The 18,866-nt window shown below is 42.9% G+C and overlaps 1 protein-coding gene across 5 annotated transcripts in view; it reads left to right on the plus strand.

Annotated features, from left to right (window-relative positions):
- THSD7A (thrombospondin type 1 domain containing 7A) overlaps nucleotides 1-18,866 on the plus strand; it is a 272,706-nt gene that overhangs the window by 123,474 nt on the left and 130,366 nt on the right. For all 5 annotated transcript variants that reach the window (XM_082193871.1, XM_082193873.1, XM_082193870.1 and 2 more), the window contains exon 3: nucleotides 15,490-16,321. In XM_082193871.1, coding sequence (XP_082049997.1) covers nucleotides 15,490-16,321 — 832 coding nt within the window. The remainder of the gene's footprint in view (nucleotides 1-15,489; nucleotides 16,322-18,866) is intronic.

The following is an 18,866-nucleotide window of genomic DNA, read 5'->3' on the forward strand; positions in this document are numbered from 1 at the left end:
TCTTTTCTTAAAGGAACAGCCTTCTTGTTTGTCTTTGGTTAGCAAAATGCTACCTTCTGCTCTGCGGTAGAGACTGGCAAACAAAGGGGTTTTCGCTCATTTTGTAGCTGACTTCTTGAGTTCTTCCCTCAGACAAAAGGGTACAATTGCCAAAATGACACTGTCGGATTTGTTTTTCCTTGATTCAGTTTTTCTGTGGAGTTAAAAAAACCCCAACCATCTGTATCCAATCAAAATTGACAAATTAGTGCCCATAAAGTATCCATTGTGCTGCACTGTATGAGAAGCTGCTTTAGCCAATAAGAGCAGTTCGACTTGGTTTCACATTTGTCACATTCACCTCTTGATCCTAATTGAGTGTGGACAGGGCTTATTAATCACAGCACCATGCTGTATGCATTTTCCTGCTGTGTCAATGGCAATCAATGATTATGTTTCCTATTGAATAGCTATATATCTTCTCTAGCAGATATTTCTCACTTCGAAATTAAGAATGCATAACCGTGCTGAATGGATTTAGCAACCTCATCTATGATGCACTATACATTCAGAGCAGTATTACACCACTTTAAACAGTCCTGGGGTACATTCAGATATGGGGAATATTATGTTAGCTTTTCTGGGTTATAATGCTAGTGCTTCTATCCTGTTTTCTAATGTTCCTTTCACACTGCAGTACCTGTTGTGTTACAGAACGGTGACTCTCTGATCAATATACCGGTATGTTGCATTAAATTTCATTCACACCAGTAGGCATGTTGTGACGCAACAATGAACCTCAATGGACAACATTGCTTTCTGCAAATGCCTGCTTCTCTTCCTCCATAATTTGCCCATTTAAAGGAGCAGGAAAGAACTGTACACTGGCATACAGCTCCAAACTTCACAGCCATGATTTTCCAGGTTTAGACGACAAGCGTTCTTCCTTGGCCACTCCTAGGTGTGATAGAATGCTGGGACAACATTTGGCAATTGGCTTTTACATTTCTCTAGAAAGATACATAGCAGATGAGGGACTGCGTTTCTGTTTTGAAGGTAGTTTGATGAGGTTGTTACTAGATTAGGAGATGTCAGTTTCAATTAGAGGCCACGTAAGGAAACTGAAATTAAGAAAAGAATGCCTGAGATATCCCAAAATGGAACATTGCTGAAGAATCTCCTCTGCAGAACCAAAAATAAAAGACCTGGTCTAGCTTGTCAAGTGGAGCATGTCATTGGTTGTATCCAATCCTGCTCCGAGTAGATCCATTTAAATTAATGAATGTGACTAATTTAGGTGTATTAATTTCACTGGGTCTACTCTGAATGTAACATAGTTGTTTACCACCCCATGTTTCTTTAAATAGTTTCTTACAGAGAGGTGAAATCTAGACAAATATAAAAACCGCTCTGAAAATGCTTTTTTAAAAAGCATTTTAAAAAATACATTGAATTTTCCATAAGGCTCACCATCTCCATCTAGTGTCACATTGTGTGTTGCAATTAAAACACACTTAAAATGTTTTATTTGCAGCTATATAGCTGAGTCCAGAGTCACTGAACATAATTAGCATTTTGTTAGGACTATGTCTAGGCTGCATTCTTTCCCATTGATATCTGCTTCTCTCTGTGTAGAATTTCAGTATGGGGAGCATTCAGTCATGAGAAACTCCATCCCCATAAATTACATGCCCCATTTTTATGGTGTGCGTTTTCAGATTGTTTAGACCAGGCTTAAGGCTCCATACATTGCATAGAGCTTGGATTTGATGTCCCGCATGGGTTGCTGGTCTGTAACATTTTAAACTGCAAGCAGGGGATCAATTGTTGGGATGCTCCAGTGCATAAAATAGTGCCAACACATACAAAACTTGTATGTAAGGGCAGAGTGCTCCTGGCTGTGTTAATATTCCTTATAGATTGTGAAGTGAACAAATAATCTCCTATGTAATATTCTTACAATGGATTGAAAAGAATTTTCACGCTTGCTTTCAAAGGTTAGTCAAAGCGACCCTTATTCTTGCTGAGTCTGATTATGAATATTACTATCATCTCGGCTCATCAGAAGAGAAAAGCAATGTGCTCTCAAATGCTATCAAACTAATTCCTTATCTAGTTATTTGTGGATTAGAATAAAGCCAGACTTACACAAGGCTCTTAGAATCGCTGCATTATTCCCCCCCCATGCATTCAAAGTGAAATACAGTATTGCCCTCATTTTACGAGCATTTAACTTGCACAATTTGTATTGCACATGGGAAGGTGGGAGTGCTCTTGTGAGATCTCTCAGGAAGTTGGCCTGTGAAATCTTGTGAGAGCATCCTTAACACTCCCAGGGCCAGAGGACCGGGTGGGCCTTGCCCAAGAAACAAGACTGAGAGCTGAAAAGCTCTTGTCACAGGAGTTAACCCCAAGTAGACCCTGTGTGATAAGAGCTGTTTTTGCTTCTGGGGCAAGGCCAGCTTGACATGGCAGTTCTGGGACTGGTAGGAATCCCCCCCCCCCCACTGGCCACCTTATAGAAGACAAATTGGCTAGCAATGGGGCAGTTCCAAGGGTAATGTGATGTTGGCTATACTCAGTATTCGCTTATACATACCATATTATCCTTGGAAATGAATACCTGTGTAAGCTGCTGGCCAACTGTATTTTGTTGTGTTCTGGCAGCAAACTCATGTCATTAATGTAAATCTGTTCTCCTTTGTACAATGATGCCTTTCCCTTGCTGGAATATCTTTAGAGGTGTGTGTGTGTGTGTTGATAGTCCCTGCCTGTGGACTCACAGAAGAAGGAAAAACCTGGATTTCTAAGCTAAAAATTTATTGGCTTAAATTTAGTATATGGGACGTAGTTGGCATGTGTCATAAGAGTATATTGCAAGGTGAGATATATTCTTTACTATTTATGTGCTTTGCATATTGCCCCGTGCTTCATGGATATTTTCAGTGCCAATGCCAGCACTTCATTCTGTCACATGACTTGTTCAATGACCAGAGATTGTAGTTTATTCTTTGATCTGGCTTTTTCCACACTTCGACAAAGGAAAGAAACACGCAGATCCTGCAGCCCTTACGGCTTTTTCTTGTATCTCCTGAAGACATCTTTTCTGTGCACAAAAAAGCAGCGTATCTTCCAGCATATTTTTAATCCTACATGCTTTGACATCTACAACAATCTCTGTCCATATTCTTTTTCAGTCTTAGGACACTACAGTTTCACGATCCATCTCCCAGTGAGGATACGAAATACAATTCTCTCTGAATGTTAAGATTCATGAATATCTAAACTTCTGCTGGTGTTTATCGGTCTAATTGTGCTTCTGTCCCGGTCTCTGAAATCACCATCCTTTGACAACTCAATCGTTATCAGATTATGGTGGTCTAGTGTTTTCTGTGGTGCCCTGCCGTGGTTCCCCCCCACCACCTGATTTGTTGTGATTTTATTGCAGTAAGCCACAACTGCAGCACCAGGCTTGTTAAGCATGAACAGGCAAAGTGCTATTGAGGCTTTTCAGGGTTCCTGTGTCTTGATTAAAAGGTTCCTGTTTTCATGTCTTCCATTCTGTTGCTTCCTTTTGTTTGTGGCTGGGGGATTAGTGCTGAATAGGCTGTTAATTGCACCCTAATTGGCCCAATATCCCTTTCTGTTTCTGCACTGGAAGGGAAAGCCTACATTACTGATTTCATTTCCTTTATTTTTTCTTTTTCATTTTCTTATAGTGAAATAACACTGTTAATTTCTATAATTGGTGTAATCTCTATAGCAACCTCAACTCTTAAGAAAACACATTTATATCACCCCTCCTGACTCACTTGGGTAGTTTTTACAGTCTAGGATTATTTGCTGAATAAATTAGGAGGGCTCTTTAGTGCTAGAAGTTGTGTGGGGTTTTTTTTACAACCTAGACAATATATGATTTTCTCAGCAAGTGCAACTGTGTTCTGTTTACAATGACTTGTTTTTCTACAATACAATACTGCATTCTTTAATGTATTGTGCGTGTCACATTGATCATTTCTGTTTATAAATCAGCGCCTTCACTGGGTCTGTGTAATTTCAGTGTATGACAGAAGCAGCCAGGATAATATTATATTTTGCAGAGAACAAGTGATGTGACTGGGTTAGTGGTTGTCCAGGGCAGGTGTGCTGAAAGAATTTTATTGGCCCAGTACACTATATGTGGATTGGACCTTCTGTCTCACTTGCAAAAGAGAAGAAGAAGAGTTTGGATTTGATATCCCGCCTTTCACTCCCTTTAAGGAGTCTCAAAGCGGCTAACATTCTCCTTTCCCTTCCTCCCCCACAACAAACACTCTGTGAGGTGAGTGGGGCTGAGAGACTTCACAGAAGTGTGACTGGCCCAAGGTCACCCAGCAGCTGCATGTGGAGGAGCGGAGACGTGAACCCGGTTTCCCAGATTACGAGACTACTGCTCTTAACCACTACACCACACTGGCTCTCAGAGGGCACAGATTTGCATAAAGTTTGCACTTGTTTTGTGTCATGCAAATTTGCATCCTCTTTTGCAGGTGGAGTGGAGGGCCTGCCAATAAATCAGTGGCCACACATGTAAATAAATGGTCTAATAGATAATGTGCATTTCTGCCTAAACCTGTTGAATTTCTGCTTGTCAAACAGCTGTTAAAGGTATAAGAATTCCAATCCTAAACCAAAGCCTAGGCTGCAATCCTGTACCCACTTAACCTGGGAGTGAGCCCCATTAAATGCAAAGACTTACTTTTGCGTAGACATGTAAACCATTGTACTGTGTTGTAAGTTAAATAAGCCATTTTAGTGCCTGGGCTTTAGCTCCAGCACTTTAGAACATATGCCTAAGCCCCTTCACACAGTTTCCACATTTTGCGTTTGCTACGTGACAGGGTATGTACGCTACTCTTTAATGTCCACCTACACTTATTATGCAGTAGTATTTGCAGAAGAGAACTTCTAGGAAGTACCAGATCTCAGTCAAGCCCACCACAGGAAAGATGCAGCCTGGTTGCTGGGGGGTGGGGGTGGGTGGGACAGGAAGGACAGTGTGTGAATATTCCAAGAACTAGAAAATGAGATGGAAGCAGGAAAGGTGTACTAAAAAGGAGGGGCAAACTTGAGCTCTTTAGGACCCCGGGGATTCATTTCCTAAGGTATCCAAACAACTCATTCATCACAGTGCTTGACTTCACTCATTGACAAAACAAAAACAAAAACAAAAACAAAAAAACACAGGCAGGAGCAGTCAGGCCAATTCATCTTACAGAAATTGCAAGGGTGCCTGACCTGAATGCTTCTATATATGTCAGTGTGAGAGTATCACCTGACATTCTCTGGTCTATTATGGTTAGGAGCAGCCTGCCACAAAAGCTGTTGCCAACACGCCAGGGGTTAAGACAGTCTTGGCAAGTAGGAATGCAGGAATGGTCCCTTGTAGTCTGAAGAGAGCTTGAATTACAGGAACCAAAATAGATTTGTGGGGGGAAATTGGAGTGGATTTTTGAGACAGGGGTTCCCCCTTATCAAACCAGGCTCCTTGACATGCTTCTGCAGCTGGGTCATTAACCCTACCACATATCCCAGCCCTCTGGTTGCCTGGGCAGGAGTCAACTGTGCCTGTTAAAGAATCTTGCTACAATATTGTGTCTTTTTGTGTTTTTCTGCCCTTTCCCTGGAGAGAAGGGGTGGGTCAAACACTTACTTGTTGATTAAATCCCTAGGTAACACCAGAGTAATGAATGATATTCAAATCCCATGTATCCAGAGTAGTGTTTTAGTGACAAATTAATTGGTAAAAACAGCAGGTAGGAAATTGCTCAGCAACACACCACACTTTGCTGGTCAAATGTTAAATAGCAAGGGAATGCTATTTTTATCAAGCTAACTGTATGACGGTGCCTATGTGCTGCTCTCTCTACATCAGAACATCATTCCTATCAAGATGTTGAGACTGCTGTAGCTCAGCTGCTTCTCGTGGCACAGAGATACTGTGAGTGTGTGAGAACTCAAGATTGGTGTGAGAAGCAGTTCCCTCACTGCAAGACAGGAGGTCACAGGGAATCAGGCAGAGGGCCTTCTCAGCAGTGGCGCCCTCCTTGTGGAATACCTTCCCATCAGATGTCAAGGAGATGAGGAACTGCACAGCTTTTAGAAGACATCTGAAGACAGCCCTGTATTGGGAAGTTTTAAATGTCTGATGTTTTGTTATGTTTTTATATATGCTGGAAGCTGCCCAGAGTAGCTGGAGAAACCCAGTCAGATGGGCAGGGTATAAATAATAAAATCTTCTTTTTCTTCTTCTTTAAATGTCAGTTATATCTACATAGGACTTGTGTTAATGTTAGTTTCCTATTTCTGACTGTGAATTGCATGCAGCCCAGTTCTATGTATGTCTGTTCAGAAGCAGGGAATTCAATGGGATGTATTACTAGGTAAGTAAGCAATGGAAGGCAGTTTGCGTTACTTCCTTTTCTCCAGGGGTGGCCAATGTGTGGCCACCTCTGGACATTGCTCGACTACAATTCCCATCATTCCTGATTACCGGCCATGCTTGGTGGGGCCAGTGGGAATTGTAGCCCATCTGGTATAGGCACATCTGGAAGGACCACCCCTGCATTACTCCACATTAATACTTCAGAGCTTTAAGCTTTAAATCAGTTGCATACAGTATGCATCAGCATTGTCTTTGCTTGTGATTAAAATAAAAAGCTTTTCATAAGTAATATTTTTGAGTTATTCTACATCTGAGGTTAATTCATAATCTGCCAAATCCTTTTTATCTCCTCCTCACATGTAAAGAGCTTTATACATCTACCAAGCTTGCAGACCCATCGTGCAGCAAAATACTATCACTTCCACATTAGTTTGCTTATCCTCAGAATCAGACAGGATAGTAAAATTTTAAGCACAAAGATGTTTCAAAACTAACACATTTTCCTGTTACTGTTCTTTTGGAACGAATAGATCAGACTTAATTACATTTATTCTGTTATGTTCTTCGCACCCCTCAGTGTGTACGCATTTGGTTGTCCATGCCAACAGAAGGTTGCCTATAGAAATGATAAATTATCTAGTTTTAAGAGGCTCTTAAAAAAAAAGAAAAACAGGAACAGCCACCCACCATAAACTCATCGTATAGAAAACCTTGCATGGAATGTACCACTTAAGTCGATGGAAGTTTTCATTTTTGAATGCTTTTGTGTATTATAAGTTCCCTAGATGTATAAGACTGGGTGACAGGGAGAAAGGTTTTAGCCTCACTTTGTTCCTGACATGCTAGTTTTCTATGTGTAGAGGAATTATTCAATAGTAGCAGGAAAGCATTCTGTTATGCAGCCTTCAGCCTGCAGTCTGAAGAAGCAGTGCTCTCTGAGGAACCGTTTATTGAGCAATAAGCTAGAGAAGGTTAGATCTCTATGTTATTCCCATAAGCAGCTACAGCAGCTTCACTTCAGAAGATGATTTGCACACACATTCAAAGCAGCAGGTTCATACAGAGTGAGTTATTACAGCTCCCAACTATATACACCCCACCCTCTTTCCCCCTCTAGATCCCTGCTAGATCAGGCCAAAGCTTTATCTCTGTTTTCCAGCAGCGGCCAAACAGATGCCCAAGGGAAGCTCACAAGAAGAAGAAGAAGAAGAGTTTGGATTTGATATCCCGCCTTTCACTCCCTTTAAGGAGTCTCAAAGCGGCTAACATTCTCCTTTCCCTTCCTCCCCCACAACAAACACTCTGTGAGGTGAGTGGGGCTGAGAGACTTCACAGAAGTGTGACTGGCCCAAGGTCACCCAGCAGCTGCATGTGGAGGAGCGGAGACACGAACCCGGTTTCCCAGATTACATGACTACCGCTCTTAACCACTACACCACACTGGCGGGACATGAGGGCAACAGGACTCTCTTGTTCCCCCAGAGGCAGGTGCCTCTTTTACATTGCCTTCTCTTATACTGTGGAGGTAATACACAGCCATGTGACTGGTAGTCATTGATTGCCTTATCTCCCGCGAATCCATATAATCTGCTTTTAAAGCCATCTAAGCTGATGGTCCTCACCACATCCTCAGTGCATGTATACTTTGCCTTTTTGATGGAACTCAGGAGGGCATGCTTGCAGGCTCATCCTGACGCTGACCAGACTCAGTTCTGCTTGCCCTCAGCAAAGTTGTTGTTATCATGTACCTTCCGACTATGTCCCATTGACACCATAGGGTCCTATGTTGTTGGTTCTCTTCTTCCTTGCCTGCTTTTCTTATTCAAATGTGGCAGATTGCTAATTTTCCCAGGAGGAGGAGGAAAAAGAAAATCGTGGCTGCCTCTGCAGTGTCACCATAGGGAAATAAATGTGTGTGGAAATGCAATGCTTCATTTTCAAAGCTGCAGAATTCCATTCTTATACTTCTGCAACTTTCCATCGCTCTGGCCCTTCTTCCCTTGAAGTTTCCTTCTCTCCCCCTGCTGTGTTAAGAGTTTCCTCTCTCCAGCACTTAACAAGCTCCTGCCTCAGCTCAGCAACTCATCAGATTGGACAGTAAAATACTTTATAAAAACCTTCCAGGTTCTTACGTGCTCTGTTTGTAGCATGTTTTATGGACATGTTTAAACCCCTTGCTTAAGCCTAAAGTGCCATCAGAGCTATAAGATACGGCTAAATTTATACTGTCATTTATCACCTTTTCCAGTTCTACACTTGAAAGCACTTTTTCTCATTTACATTGCTTCGGGTCCTGTGTCATGCCGCAATAATGTAATTCTATTTGCTTACCGTTTGCAGTTGCAGGAATAGATTGGTTTGTGGGGAGGTGGGGGTGTGGGGGAAGGCAGGGGCTGACATGTTTTAGGCCATCAAGAACCGTTCGATATGCTGCAGTCTCTTTTGAATGTGGGATTGCTTCAAGACTCTTGTCACACAAAAGCAAGTAATGCTTCATCTAGAGTAGGCCAGCAGCAGCCTGGTCTGTAAAAAGGAGGTCTGCTTAATTGGACACACACAGTATATGCAAGGTGTGGTAATGTGATAAGACAGAGACTTGCAGTGTGGCAGGTAGAAGAGCTTGCTTTGCGTTTGGCTGAGATAACGTTGCATTGTGTGGTGATTTTATGCATTTCTGTCTCCTTCTCTCCAAATGTGAGCAGTGTTCCTCGGTAAAACTCCACACGTTGCCACCCTACGCTCGCCTGCGATGTAAATACAGTTGGAACAAAACGCATACAGCAACAGTCATGTCATTTGTGGGAGGTTGTTTAGAGATAAACTAGGGTAATCTTGCTGAAATGTATTTGCGCTTAAAACATACATTTATTTTGCTGGCTATCTAGCTAAACCTTGGAAACCCTAATTCAAACTTTAATCTGCCAAAAACACACAGGGGTTTTTCATGTGCTGAATCTGTCTCTGCCAGCTGGCATTGCTATCAAGGATGTAATGCTCAAGGTTTTAAAGTCTGCGAGCAAAATGTTTGACTACCCAGTGTCTTTTTCTTCTGTAGTGCATTCTGCGGGGTTGAAGTGTTGTTGTGTTTTGCTTCAAATCTTCTGCAACACAGAGCGCAGAGACTAAAAGTGCCATATTCTATTAATAATCTGCACTCGGAGATTGTGTTATAAAATCTGTGTCAGTCCACATCCCACACAGCTATTGAAGACCAGTGAATGCTTTTTTTATATAATGCAAGAGCTGGTGGCAGAATAAAGGCTGCCTGTATCACAACGTGCGATGCATGTGCTGTGTAGGCTTGGCTGGGAAAATGGCACATCTGTTCTCCAGCAATATGAAAGTAGCGCTGCGGTTGTTGTTTTTAAATCAGTTTGGGGACATGTCCTTCAGTGCGCATCTCACTAAAGAAGCTTGCGATTGTAATTTGTGTCCTTCTATAGTCCCAATTGAGTGACAATAATGGGCAGAATGAATGGAAGGAGTGGGCAGCAGGATTGCAGTCTCTATTCTCTTTCCCCCATCCCCTCCTCCATGTGTTTAGCCTAAGTTCTGAAAAGAGTCTTTGTATGAGGAGGGACTTGGCCAGTTTCAGGATTCTCAGCTGTACATCAATAATCTGTACGCATGCAATTCATCTGAACTCAAAACTACCAAATTTGCACCCCCCCAAACCAGTATACAAGCTGCAACACAGCTTTCCTTTGAAATCCGTACTTTTCCACATTTTGTGATGCAGTTCTCCCTCAAAATAATGTGTGCAAAACACTTTTGTTAGTGAAAAGTGCACACACAGATACACACACTAAAATAATGTGCAAGAATGCATCATAGTAAGTGAATGCAGAAAAGCATATATGCTAGGCAAGATTACATGCAAATGTGTATATTAGGAAAAATATTAAATGAAATTGCATGTACATTTCCATGTAAACTTTGTTTCTCAGAAACGTAAATGTATATGGTGATTGGGCAAATTGAATTTAAGACTGGAAAAATGAGAAGTTAAGAGCCAATGAAATTGACAGATTTGTCCATCGCTGCAACTTTGTGCATATTTTGTTCACAGTTTCAGGAACAGTCACCATGATGCACCTCCCTAACCCCAGCCCACACATTCTGTGAATGAGTTAAAAGCCCTTGCAATTATTGTTTAAGCTTTGAAAGATTGTTGCAATAGTATTTCAGATACGCTGGCTTGAGAACCGATGGTTAAACTAGAGTTTTTCAGGGTAGGCTGGCACCCTAGAGGCAGCAGAACATTTATGTGTGCATCTTGGAAAAAGTGGGTCCATTCACAGCTGCTATAGCTTTGGAACCTTCTCATAAACTGCGGACCTTTCTGAAGCACAGTGAAGTATGGCAAGGGCCAGAGAGAAGGAGGGGACAAGAATATAGTCTGACTCGGTAAGTGGAGTTCATTGTAGGCTATTGTGGGTTTCCCTCTAGTCCGAAATACCAAATCTAGCCTTGAGCAAAGAGGTGGGAAAGGGAGCTGTAACTTTATGGATGGTAGAACATTTGTGTTACATGCAGAAGATCCTAGGTTTAATCCCTGACAAATCCAGGTAGGCTTGAGAAAGACTGCTATCTGAAATACTGGAAAGCTCTATCTGGTAGTTTCAGGAGCGTGTTGATGGTGTAGATAGAAATCCATGCAAACCTGAGAATGTACTTCAAGCACAAGCAATGAATTCTTTGGGTGGTGAAAATTGTTTCTGCCAATGAATACTGTCATTTTCATCTAAAATAATTCTGCTAGTAACTTCCCAACTAGGCTGAATGTTATGAATATGTAACAGTAGTAATACTGTCTCCTTTACACGTAGCCAGAAGCAGGATCTGAGATGGCGTTGCTTCAATGACTAACAGTCAGTCAAAATGTTATTTGGAAACACTTCAAGGCCCTTGCAAATCCTGCTTCGTTATTCATCCAAGTAGACCCATTTAAAATCCGTGTGATGATTGTTTTTTTACCAATTTAGGATGCACAGCAAATTCTAGTGTTTTGACAATGAGAACATGTGCCTGGCACATTCTGCAGGTCATTTTCTTCCCCTCACTGCCTAGTTTTGTTGTTGCAAACTTAATTGTTGCCTGAATGCTTCGTTGAACTGATAGCAGTAAACTCAAAGTCGTGCCTTTACCCTTGAGTGCCAGAGCAAAAACAAAACAAAACTTCCTACCATTCTGTTTGATTTAATTAATTAGAGATCCATGGATTAATTTGGTTTAATTAATCATTGCCCCAAGTTTCACTAGGCCACCAGACTGCAGAGTCTGAGAATTGTTGCTGGTACCTACAAAAACACAAACTTGGGGGTAATCCCTTTTGCATGTAAAGAGGGACGCTTCTATGCTTCTGTAAGCCCCTCTGAAGTGATGGACAGCCAGTTCAAGGCATGGCAATAGAGTAGTTTACATTGCAAATATAAACTCTCAGGACAATGAGCCACTTGTAACACAGAACAGTGGGCTGCATGTGCTTTTCACTCCCCTCCTGCTGCCCCACACCCTCTGTCCCGCTACCACTTTCTTTATATTTCCCTTTGCCTCTTCTTATCTAGCTCCTATTTTTCCACTGTGACCATGCATTCATGTCCAGTCATTTGTTCCCCACTAGCCCATTCCACTACAGCATGGTTGGGGAACCTCAGTGCCAGTGGCCAAATGTGCCCTTCCAGGGCTTATTTTCCAGTAGCCGTGCTGTCTTCCAGTCCTTCTTTGCACTCTCCTTGAGTGCCTTTTCCTGCTGGAATGTGTGATTGGTAATGTCTCTTGCTCACGTGTGTAGAAAGTAGGATGCAGCCTACTGTGGAAGTGTAAGAGCGACATCCATTGTTCTGACCACTTTTGTCTTTGACCCCACCTACTACCACTGACGGGATGCAGGTGGCGCTGTGGGTTAAGCCACAGAGCCTAGGACTTGCTGATCAGAAGGTTGCGGTTCGAATCCCCGCAACGGAGTGAACTCCCGCTGCTCGGTTCCAGCTCCTGCCAACCTAGCAGTTCAAAAGCATGTCAAAGTACAAGTAGATAAATAGGTACTGCTCCGGCGGGAAGGTAAACAGTGTTTCCGTGCGCTGCCCTGGTTCGCCAGAAGCGGCTTAGTCATGTTGGCCACATGACCCGGAAGCTGTACGCTGGCTCCCTCAGCCAATAAAGCAAGATGAGCGCCGCAATCCCAGAGTTGGTCACGACTGGACCTAATGGTCAGGGGTCCCTTTACCTTTTACTACCACTGACAGGTAGCTGCTGGAAGGTAACCCACAATGGGGCTCACAGACTGAAAAAGCTTCCATACCTCTGCACAACGTGCTATCATTTCCTTGCCCACCTTGAGACCTTCTACTTTCCCATCTGTCCCCTTTCATTGTATCCCCTTCTCCATTCTCAGCCTAATTCTCAACCACAAATTCTCCTTTTCTTTCATGAGTTTTAGTGAAGCACAGCTTTGTCTTTTTACACTTAATCATGTGCATTCACACCTCTTCCACACCTACAGTACACCTCCTTAAAAGCTAAGCAAATTAAGAATGATCATCTTGTAGAAGTGTCCAGAGCCAGCCGCTTTAAGTCACTTGCTGCAAAAACAAGGGAAACATCTTGTGTCACCTTAAAGAATGGGTAGGCAAACTAAGGCCCGGGGGCCGGATCCAGCCCAATCGCCTTCTAAATCTGGCCCACGGACAGTCCAGGAATCAGCGTGTTTTTACATGAGTAGAATGTGTCTTTATTTAAAATGCATCTCTGAGTTATTTGTGGGGCCTGCCTGGTGTTTTTACATGAGTAGAATGTGTGCTTTTATTTAAAATGCATCTCTGGGTTATTTGTGGGGCATAGGAATTTGTACATTCCCCCACCCAAAATATAGTCTGGCTCCCCACAAGGTCTGAGGGACAGTGGACCAGCCCCCTGCTGAAAAAGTTTGCTGACCCCTGCGTTAAAGACTTAACACATTCTGTATGCCATAAGCTTTTTGGACTCAAGTTAACTTTGCAATAGGTATTTCGACTCTGCTAAATACCGATCCTCCCCCTTAAAAACAGAATAAATTAAAGCAGCCAACTGCAGCCATGGGTTTACATCTTGCTCCTCCTCCTGCCCCCTCGCATCTAATTAAGGCAGGGTATGCAGTATTTTAGACTCCATATTACTGACTCTGCCCATTTTAAGGCTTTGGGGCACCAATGGGCTGAAATCTTGCTTGAGATTCTCCTTCCTTTTCACTTTACCATGCGTCAATGTCACCCCACCCCACTGGTGTTAAAAACAAAACTTACTCCAAAACCATATGCACATAATCCTTTAAAGGCCTATCTATATTTGGCACCAGAAGCAGTATGTGAAGAATTTATGTTTGTAAAATTGAAAGACCAAAAAAAATTATATAGGCTTCACTTGCGTTGTATAGCTTTCCTTCAGTCCTTCTGGCTTCTGCATATGGGAATCTTTTTTTAATGTCAATTAATGTAAACACCAAATAACAAGTTTAAAGAAATCGTTTACACACAATTGAAAAACTGTATCAGGATTGTTGTAAATTCTATCTCGTCTTATGCTCCCCAACTTTTATTGGTAGCTAATTCAGATGTGAGATTATGAATAGGAATTTCTCACGTGCTGTCTCTCTGTAGAGAGAACAGATGACAGTCTTGACTGCAGGATTGTTGATGGTAATTTATTTTTTAAAATAAATAATTTGGAGGTTGCTCTTTTGCCTTCACAAGTTGAAAAGGCCAGATTGAGTTAAAAAGGAAGGTATGACAACATTTGGAAAAGCTTCAACCATGTCCACGCTGCAAACTGTCTCTAAAGCTTCAGAAGTTAATGAAATGCTTAAGCTCACAGGGGACAGAGAAACTGGAAGAAACATTTGGGTAAGCCCTCACTAAAGCTTCTGCATCCTTTCCAGATGCTATGAAACTAAATTTATTTTCTTTTGACAGTATCTTAAAGACTCCATGGAGATATAATGTAGTATCTACAAAATGGGGCAGGACTAGTACAAAAAGAGCAACTCAAGCTCCCACTTCTGCTGTGCCCAAGTCCTAAGTGGTTGCAGACTGATAAGCAGGTCTATTTTGTTACTTGTCTTCAGCCACTCTAAAGCTAAACACATAGGCAAGGGCTGCAGCCACTTGCTGCTGGCTGAGAGGAACCTAGGGAGGATCTGAATCATGTCAGAAGCAACTGATGCTAGAATTGATTTGGAATTAACCTCTCTCAAGCAAGCTTACTGGCCCCACCATTTGATTCTTCCCCAACAGAGGCAGAAAGGAGGAAGAAAGGGGCCAGCGACAGTTTTTGTTGAGGTGCGAAAGTATCCTACTTAAAAAAACAAGTCTAATTGTTGATGCATAATCCAACAATGACAATTTGCATTTCTGTGGTGTGTTTAATTTAGGCAATTTGTGGCAAAGTTACATTGCGCATGTTTGTTTTGTGATTTTCCACATTAGGTTTGTTTATGCAACTCCTGTTAGTGGGGTTCTGGAATGGGGAGTTATCAGCAATGTGGCAATGCTTTATGGTCATTGTTGGTCATCGTTGATGTGGACTTCTCCATGTGTAAGACCTGGGCAGTTGCCGCCCATCCCACCCAAAATATGTGTATCATATGGTTCACTTCTCAGTTCATGCTACTGCTTTATACCATTTTCTAGCACTGGGTAGATCACTAAAGGAGGGAGAACTTAACAGGAAATGTATGCAAAATTCCACATGTAACATGAGAGCAGAAATCACTAAGACCACATTAATTCTTTAAATTTTGATAACATGACCTCTCTCAGAAGAATGCCAGGAGTTCAGATATATATACTGCATGAAACAAAATCCAAATACATTCCCAATCTGCAGAAAGATGAGAAAAACGTGGCACAGAACTATTGTTGTGTGCTTTTCCATAGTCTGCATGGTATGTGAAGTGACACCAACAGCTATCTCTCATTAATTTTAACGATGTAGAGAGTCTGGCATATATTGAACCTGAACTTGGTCGTCTTCCTACTTGCGTCTTAATGAGGAAACGGCATTTGGAATGCCAGATATTTCAATCTCCACTCCTCTCTTTGTTTTCCCAGGTCCATGGGGCAGGTGCATGGGAGATGAGTGCGGCCCAGGAGGCATCCAAACTCGAGCGGTCTGGTGTGCCCACGTGGAAGGATGGACCACGCTGGTCACGAACTGCAGGCAGGCAGAGAGGCCAGACAACCAGCAGAACTGCTTCCGGGTTTGTGACCGGCACAAGGAGCTATACGACTGGCAGCTGGGCGACTGGAATCCGTGCCAGCCAGTTCTTTCAAGGAGTGTCGAAAAACTTGCGGAGTGCGTCCGAGGGGAAGAAGGGATTCAGAGGAGACACATCACCTGTGTCCAGAAATCGAATGGTGTTGTTGCTGAGGACACTATATGTGAGTACTTTGAGCCGAAGCCTCAGCTAGAACAGGGATGCCTCATCCCTTGCCGGCAGGACTGTATCGTGTCCGAATTCTCGGCTTGGTCAGAGTGCTCCAAGACCTGCGGCAAAGGGCTGATGCATCGCGTCCGACACATTGTTGCCCCACCCCAATACGGAGGCTCTGCCTGTGCTAACCTGACTGAGTTCCAGGTTTGCAACTCATCTCCATGCAGCGCTGAGGAAAGCATGTACAGCCTGAACGTGGGGCCCTGGAGTTCCTGTTCGGTGCCCCACACACGTCACATAAGGCAAGCGAGGAAACGAGGGAAGAACAAAGAAAAGGAAAAGGACAAGGAGAAAGCGATAAGGGATCCGGAAGCCCGTGAGCTTCTGAAGAAGAAAAGGAACCGTAACAGACAGAACAGACAGGAGAACAAATATTGGGACATACAGATTGGATACCAGACGAGGCTGGTGATGTGCACTCACAGGAATGGGAAGACTGTTGCCTTGAGGTAATCTTGTTTTTCCTCAACTTAATCCTCTACAGGCAGCGAGGATTTTGAGTGTGTTCCATTGATGTACAGGTCATTTTGGACCTAGGAGAGGGCAGGATGGGGGCAGGGCATAACAGGGTGAATGCAGGCTTATGTGGACTCTGCTGATGTGCACAGGGACCACGGACGCAGCTCCTGTGCAAATTGGGGGTTGGATGTATCTCTTTTTAAAGTTCTCCCCTTTTAAAGCTTGGTGGCAACCTCCCATGCATGAATCAAGGCCAGTGGGAGTGGCTAGAGGGGAAATTGAGGGTGGGGGTGAGTACCTGTGGGAGAACGCTAGTGGGTAAACCAGTGTTGCTGTCCCTTCAGCCTTTACTCGATTTAAAGTATGGCTCTTGTTGTACATTTTATTTGGTGTCCAGGGTTTAGATGAGAATGATAGTGACCAGGATGCACAATGCCAGTGGAATGCTGTGCAAACTGCAGAGAGTTGAAACCCGTAAATCATTGTAGCATATAGGACAACGGACTAATCACTTCAGTAGAAGTCACAGTGTTTTGAAATGTCAATTAAGAACGGATATACAAATTACAGATCAAATTCCAAAACAGGAAATTGTTTTGGAAGGCCATCATGCAAACTCAACTTGACCAAATTCCCTAGACAAATCTGCACAGCAAGGTAGAGAGATGGTGAACTACGTAAATCAAAGTGTCCTTCATGCCTTTATTGCAGAATGAATAGAGGCCCCTGTGAGAGTTGAAATGTTGGACCCAGCAATCATGTTCACTATGCAATAAAGCATACACAAGTTGCACTTTGAGGTATACATATCACCCCCCTCCCCCACTGCCTTTGTTTTGCTCTTATGTTTGGGAGTGGAAAAATAAGCTGCACTTAGAATTCTTAAAAGCGCAGGTGCAAAACCTGGGCAGAAATTTCTCAGTATTGTCTTTTCCAATTTTGCACGCCCTTTTCCTTATAGCATGTTTGGGTATACAATCAGTTAACTTTTGTGAATGAGATAGAGTTTTGTTTTTCATTACTAATTTGAGCAAGGAAATTGTTGTTGTTGTTGGCAGCGGCATCCATCTGTCTTGAGAGATAATGGAGTGTGCCTCCAGGGGTGAAGTCAAACCGCTGGAGAATCACAGCGCCTGCTGTGGCTGCAGAGACCGATAACTCATAACTGCTGTTGCCTGTGTTGCTTTTGGTGTGTTAGCAGCACCAAAATGACCTCTCCAGGGTGCAAACCTGGGCAGTGTGTATGGAGGTCCTGGGCTGCCCAGATGACAAGACCCTCCTCTCGGCCTCACTGATGTGGTCCAAAGGAAAGCAGAGCAATACATTTGGCACCAGCTTGGCTGCAGGAGTTGCCAAAAGGAGGCACACAATGCACCATCCAACTGTCTTAGTGACTCCCCTCTGGGTTTGTGTAGGGTTTACTCCTTAGCCATTTCTTCTCCCAAAGATATATTTTCAAATGGGCATATGCGAAACCCTCAATTATATATGGAAAAAAACTTGTGAGATCAGAAATTCACTTATCTGGATAAGATTTTACATGCTTAGTTTGAATAAGCGTTCATGTTCAAATGAATGCCCCATGAACTTGATGTGGAGATTTATATATTTACATGCTCCATTTTCCTCTTTACTGTAATGCTTACCCATCAATCTTACCCACAGTTGATTGGAGATAACATAGTGTTCAATTGAACATCTGATTAGTAGGGTTTAAAACCTCAGCCTTAAATTTTAGTCTGCACTCTTGTGCTCAGCATGTTGAAAGATTGCATCCTTGCCCTTTTTTTTATTTTGCTCTACTTGGTATTCTTTTGTACTGATTTAACTTGCATCGAGCACCATTGGAAAACATTTTAAAAGTGGTCATTCAGTCAGTTCTCGAACTGGAAATGCATAACAGAGGTTTTGCTGTTCGCTTACAACAATCCACTATGCTCTAATGTTCTAAGAGAGGCTTGGCAACAATATACATTATGAAACGGTCAAAATAAATTACTCATGCTCATCTCCTTGCAAATGTTGTGACACTTGTCACGGAGGAAGTACAAATGGGCTTTCTTTCACAAGCCTCCCTTGATACAAGGTTCGCAGGGCTCAAGGAACATCCATGTCTTTATGCTGTCACTGCTCTGAACCAGAATCACCCAGCCACAGAGGACTCAACCAGATGTTTTGAGAGACACGGGGTTGCTGTTGCTCTTTGTTTCTTTCCCTCCTCTTTAGATAAACACTATGTGTGATGTGGCACAATTGTTCTGTGCAGTGCTTCCCCCCAGCCTCATATCACTGGCTGTCTGCAGTGGACATAGGACATGGCACAGGAGGAATGAAGTTGCATCGTGAGTTATGTTTACCTAGATTGTGTGTAAGAGTGTGGCCAAAGACACAGAACAGTAGTGTAGGAACACAGGAAGCTGCCTTCTGCTTCCAAGTCACACCATTGGTCCATCTAGCTCCGTACTGTTGACGTTGAGTGGCAACAGCTCTCTCAAATGGGGCATTCCTAATCCTACCTGGAGATGGTGGCAAATG

This window comes from Podarcis vaucheri (assembly GCF_965113315.1).
Source record: "Podarcis vaucheri genome assembly, chromosome: 12".
Lineage (NCBI taxonomy): Eukaryota > Metazoa > Chordata > Lepidosauria > Squamata > Lacertidae > Podarcis > Podarcis vaucheri.